The sequence below is a fragment of the Canis aureus genome, chromosome 24, assembly GCF_053574225.1.
Source record: "Canis aureus isolate CA01 chromosome 24, VMU_Caureus_v.1.0, whole genome shotgun sequence".
Taxonomy (NCBI): domain Eukaryota; kingdom Metazoa; phylum Chordata; class Mammalia; order Carnivora; family Canidae; genus Canis; species Canis aureus.
Genome location: NC_135634.1, coordinates 48,114,905 through 48,120,668, shown reverse-complemented (window position 1 = coordinate 48,120,668; position 5,764 = coordinate 48,114,905). Strand labels below are relative to the sequence as shown.

At 64.6% G+C, this 5,764-nt stretch overlaps 1 protein-coding gene across 1 annotated transcript; it reads left to right on the top strand.

The window, feature by feature from the left end:
* The first annotated feature begins 236 nt into the window (after positions 1 to 236).
* GBX2 (gastrulation brain homeobox 2) lies at positions 237 to 3,062 on the top strand. The gene is made up of 2 exons (XM_077869672.1): positions 237 to 797; positions 1,848 to 3,062. The coding sequence occupies exons 1-2, from the start codon at positions 275 to 277 to the stop codon at positions 2,369 to 2,371; spliced, it is 1,047 nt and encodes a 348-aa protein (XP_077725798.1). The 5' UTR covers positions 237 to 274; the 3' UTR covers positions 2,372 to 3,062.
* The last annotated feature ends 2,702 nt before the right edge of the window (positions 3,063 to 5,764 follow it).

Genomic DNA, 5,764 nt, shown 5'->3' with positions numbered 1-5,764 from the left:
CCCGCGGGGCCCGGGGGGGCCCTCTCCGCTCCGGGGCGCACGGCCGCACCCCGCGCACCGCCCGCTCGCGCTCGCGCTCGCGCTCGCGCCCCCGCCGGGCATGCACGCGGCCCGGGACTGAGGGTCGGCGGCGCCCGCGTTCCGGGTCCCGGGTCCCGCCCGGCCCCTGCCCGGCGCGCCCGGCTGTGCTCCCGGCGCCCGGCGGGCTTCCTGGCAGCGGCGCGGCGCGGCGCGGGGACTTTTCGCCCCTCGCTGGCCTCTCCCGAGCGCGTCTATGAGCGCAGCGTTCCCGCCGTCGCTGATGATGATGCAGCGCCCGCTGGGGAGTAGCACCGCCTTCAGCATAGACTCGCTGATCGGCAGCCCGCCGCAGCCCAGCCCCGGCCATTTCGTCTACACCGGCTACCCCATGTTCATGCCCTACCGGCCGGTGGTGCTGCCGCCGCCGCCGCCGCCGCCGCCCGCCCTGCCCCAGGCCGCGCTGCAGCCCGCGCTGCCGCCGGCGCACCCCCACCACCAGATCCCCAGCCTGCCCACCGGCTTCTGCTCCAGCTTGGCGCAGGGCATGGCGCTCACCTCCACGCTCATGGCCACGCTGCCTGGAGGCTTCTCCGCGTCTCCCCAGCACCAGGAGGCGGCGGCCGCCCGCAAGTTCGCGCCGCAGCCGCTGCCCGGCGGCGGCAACTTCGACAAGGCGGAGGCGCTGCAAGCCGACGCTGAGGACGGCAAAGGCTTCCTGGCCAAGGAGGGCTCGCTGCTCGCCTTCTCCGCGGCCGAGGCGGTGCAGGCGTCGCTCGGTGAGTCGGCGGCGCGCGCGACCCGGGCGCGGGGGCGGGAGGGGGCGGGGGCGAGCCAGCTCCGGGCTCCCGCTGGGGCCGAGCCCCCGCGCGACCCCGGCCCGGGCCTCCCCCTCCCCCCCGGAGCAGCCGGGAGGACGCGGCCGAGCTGCACCGCGAGGCCTCCGGGGGGCATTTAGGGCCGAGCAACAAGCTAGGGCAGGGGGGCCTGGGGGTGCATTTCGCTCCCGGGACCAGCTGTCTGGCGGCGACTTTGGATGCGTCTGTCCCCCCCACCCCCTCCCGCCTCCCGCCTCCCGCCTCCCGCCTCCCGCGCGCCGTGACCTGGGGTCCCGGAGAGGTTTCGGCCTTTAGGGGTAGCGGACTGGGCTGCGCGTCTCCGCGGTGCGTGTGCTCGGGGGCGCCCAGACCTGTTAAACCCCGTCACTGGGCTTGCTGCTTGCCCCGGAGAAGCGGATTCCGGGAGGCTGTGCGTCTGCGGGTGTGTTGGGGTTCCTGGTGGGAACTTCTCCTAGGGCTACAAAACTTCCCTTCGGCCAACATTATCTGTCTCCCCCCCACCCACCCCCCCCCAAAAAAAAGACACGGTCTGGGATCTGTACGTCCCCCGTGCCCCCACTTTGGCTGCGGTGTCATTGAGGTTCAGTAAATTTTCACCGTGGAGGGGGGGGGCAAGATGGATCATGAATTTCCCTGTCCGTCCTCACCCAGCCCCCACCCCGGGGACAAAGAGGAAGCTCTCCTGGGCCTCACGCCTCCTGTTCCTTCGGCCTTAGGCTGCCGGAGGCTGGGAGGATGCAGACGTGGCCTGGCGGCCCCTTGAGTGATGGTTCTGGGCAAAGGGCCGCCGTCTGTACTGTCTCCTCTCCTCCTTTGAGCTTTCTCACGCCCCCCCCCCCTTCTCTGCCCCTCAAAGGCCAGGAAATCACAATGTGTTAATGTCATAGAAAGACAATCCGCTAAGGGGGGAAAGGCCCAAGTGACGGTGGGAAGGGGAGAGGAAGGCGAGTGTGCGAAATGTAATAAAACGCCGTTTGGTTTTGCTTTCAGTAGGGGCTGTCAGAGGGCAAGGGAAAGACGAGTCAAAGGTGGAAGATGACCCGAAGGGCAAGGAGGAGAGCTTCTCGCTGGAGAGTGATCTGGACTACAGCTCGGATGACAATCTGACCGGCCAGGCGGCGCACAAGGAGGAAGACCCGGGCCACGCGCTGGAGGAGACCCCGCCGAGCGGCGGCGCCGCGGGCAGCACCACGTCCACGGGCAAGAACCGGCGGCGGCGGACTGCCTTCACCAGTGAGCAGCTGCTCGAGCTGGAGAAGGAGTTCCACTGCAAAAAGTACCTCTCGCTGACCGAGCGCTCGCAGATCGCCCACGCCCTCAAACTCAGCGAGGTGCAAGTGAAAATTTGGTTCCAGAACCGCCGGGCCAAGTGGAAACGAGTCAAGGCTGGCAATGCCAATTCCAAGACAGGGGAGCCCTCCAGGAACCCCAAGATCGTCGTCCCCATCCCCGTCCACGTCAGCAGGTTCGCTATCAGAAGTCAGCATCAGCAGCTGGAGCAGGCCCGACCCTGAGGGCCCAGGGCGAGCCAGGGCCTGGGCCACCGTGGAGAAGCCACAGCTCTGGAGGGAACCACGGTGGCCTCTGCTGTGTTTGAAGCAAAACTCAAAGTCACACCCCCCCCAACTTTGGACATCCCAAGCACATTGAGAGTATATTCATTAAAAAGGCTTAAAAAGACTGCTTTTGAAGGGGCTACAGCTACACCCGAAGACACACTAAATATTTATTATACTATCCTACTTTGTACATAGATATCTATATAAACTGGATCTCAGCTGCAGTATTTTGAAAGTTATAGGACCAAACAACCCAATAATATTCTCCACTCACATTCCAGAAGAAAACAAAACCTCTGCTGTAATCCGCCACGCATAGCAGCCACCTTTCCATACTTTTCCAAAGGTAAACATGACACTCAAGAACAAACCATAGGGGTTTACGCTCATTTTTGTTTCTATCTTGGTGGGGTTTTTTTGTTGTTTTTTCGTTTTTTTAGTTGACTGAAAAGCAGATGTTTTTGGGCAGCCTGGAAATTTGCTTTGCTTTGGTTTTGCCTGGCTTTCTTTCCTGGGGTTGCACATCCTATCTGAGCCATGTTTGAAGCACGTCTCCGTTGTGTTTAATTTATTTCAATGTAGCTTATTTTCTTATAAGTTATGACATTTAAACAATCGCAGTCTTGTGAATAATAAAAAGGAAAGAGAGAGAGAAGAAAAAAAAAAAAAAGGCCAGTCTCTGGGTGTCATAAGTGTGTCCAGATTCGACTGCTTCGAGGGCACTGCGAGAGGGTGGCCAGGCAGCTGGTCTGGGGCCAGGACTGGATGAAAGTCCCCTGTCCTGGTCTCTGCAGGCTGGCTGGACATGAGCCACCCTGCACCTTACCAGGTTTTTAATTGGAGAGCAAGAGCTCTAGTTGGGTTATAAATTTAAGGGCGCCTCGTTTTCATCTTAGAAAGCTGACATCTCCCCTATTGCACGGGTCTAATCAATACCTAGGAGGCTGGCGAACTTCGGCCAGACGAGGAGGCGGGCGCCCGCAGGAGGGAAAGCGAGTGCGGGTATTGGTGGCGTCTCACAAACTCCTGATGCTCTAACTGGACCACAGCCAGGGAGGAAACGCGTTTCCCTCCAAACATCCCCGGTCCGAAAAGGAGCGGTGCTCGCTCCCCGAGCTGGGCCGAGCGCCCCTAAGTCAGGCTCCGGGCGTTACCCTGCGGCGGGGGCAGAACCCTCTCCGGGCGGGGTCGGAGGGGCGGGACCCGGCCGCCGCCCCACCCCAAGGGCTCTGGGGCCCTCGGCGGCACAAAGGGGGTCGGGGAGAGGGATGCAGGCCGGGCCGCCGGGGCGCCTGAGAGCGGGGCAGCTCTGCGGGGCGGCCCCGGGGCGCGGGAAGCGCGTGCCCCGGCCCCCGCCCCACTCCCGCCCCCGCGCGCCCCGCGGCCCCGCGCGCCCGCTCCGTTCCCGACCCCGACGCGCGCGGCCCGGCCCGCTGAAGGCCGTCGTGGACGGGCCCGGGGTTCGGGGGTGCTCCGGGGCCCGCAGCGGGCGTGCACCTGCAGCGCGAGGGCGGAGAGGAGCGGGGCGCTCCCGGGCCGCGGCCTCCGGCGAGGGGCGCCCCCCACGGCGCGCAGCCCCACGAGGGGGACCCCGCTTACAGCCCGCCCCCTCCCCGCGGCGGAGGGCCTTGGGGCCAGGCCTGCGCCCGCACTTCAGGCGCAAGGCGAGGGGCCCTCTGCGCCGAGCCACCGTTGCCCGCCGCCTTCCCGAGCTTTCCAGCGGCCCGACGCGGCCCAGCCTCGGGCTGTGAGCACAATAAAACAGTGGCCGGTCCTCCGGAGGCCTCGGGGAGCCTGGGGGCTCCGTGCTGTGCCTCACGCGGAGCCCGGGGCCTGCGGGGGACCACCCCGACCCCGCCAGGGGCCCGCGGGGCGCGCACCCGGATGGCCCGTTGGCGGCACCTGCTCCAGGCCGGTTGCTGCTGGGGCATCTGAGGCTGGCGGAGACGCCGCCCCCGCCAGGTCCCACACCCCCACCCACACCCCCACCCACACCTGAGCGCCGCAGCCCCCGCGCAGGATGCAGCCGCACCCCCCCTCTGGGGAACAGCGGGGTCCCAGCCCCAGGAGCCGCGGCCTCCCGGGCGGGGGGGGGGGGGGGGGGCGCCCCTACTCGGCCCTCCAGCCTGCACGCAGAACCCCGGGTGCTGAGAGCGGGGGTCCCCGCGGCAGATGCTGGAGGGCGCCCACTTCCCAGAGACCCTGACTCCCTGACTCCGTAACAGGTGTAGCTCGTACCCATGGTCTCCAAAAGCCCACGGTAGGGATGGAAGGCCCAGAGCGGCCCTCAGCCTTGGCTGCACCAAGGGGAAAGGGGAAAGTGACTCCCCCTAGAAGCGGGGGGGGGGGGGCACCTTCAGGGATCCCCCCTGGGGGAGGGTGGGGGGCACCCAAGCTGCGCAGCCCTCCCTGGCTGTGAGGTCTGGGCCCTCTGGATGCAGGAGGGCACCCTTGCACTGGGCTCCCCCAGCCTTGCCGGTGGCGCCACCGCCAGCCCCTCTGCCCTCTCGGAGAGCTGCCCCCCTCCTCCCCAGCCCCCGAATGCCGGGGCGCCCCGAGAGCCGGGTGCGGAGGCCGAGGCCCGAGAGACAGGCCAGGGGAGGAAGATAAACAAGCGGCGCTTGATGGCCGCTGTCATCATGGCCGTCATCATGGCTTTCATTTGGCTGCCTAATGAGTCACATCACAGGCAGAGAGAAAAATTGTCAATCGCCCGGGCCCTAATGAATTTTTTTGCAAATTGTAATCAAGCCAGGCCGTCTCAGCTGGCTGATTAATGAGACCCACGAGGCTCGGCCAGCACCTCAGCTTTTTATTCCATCCCGTCCTCCCTGCACTAAATTAACAGCAACTTGTCTGAGCTTCAAATTAACTCCCAATGATTAATTCTGATGGGGGGGTCTGAAGAATAGCTTGTTCTAATAGGCTCTGGCCTGAGATGCTGTTGGAAATTAATACACTTCCCCTTTGGCTGCCGGCTTTAATCCAAGGTTGGGTTTTGACATCACTATATTTGTTGTTACAATAAATTCCACTTACATCTGCAGATCAAATAATTACGCTTGGGAGCTCCCGGCCCTGCGCCCCCCAGCCACCCGCTAGAGCCCCCCGGGGCTGCTGGCACCCCTCGACCACCAAACGTGGGCAGGGGTATGTAACCTGGGGGGTGAAGGAACAGCCAGGCTACCCCGGACCCTTTACCCTAGCTCCCCAGGGAGTTGAGTGACCTCCCCCCCTACACACACACACCCTTTGGAGAACCAAGGGTACCCTGAAAACGTCTACACAGTCCTTGAGCAGAGCCCTCTTGAGATTGGTCTTGGGCCCCAAGCAACCTCTCCCACCCTC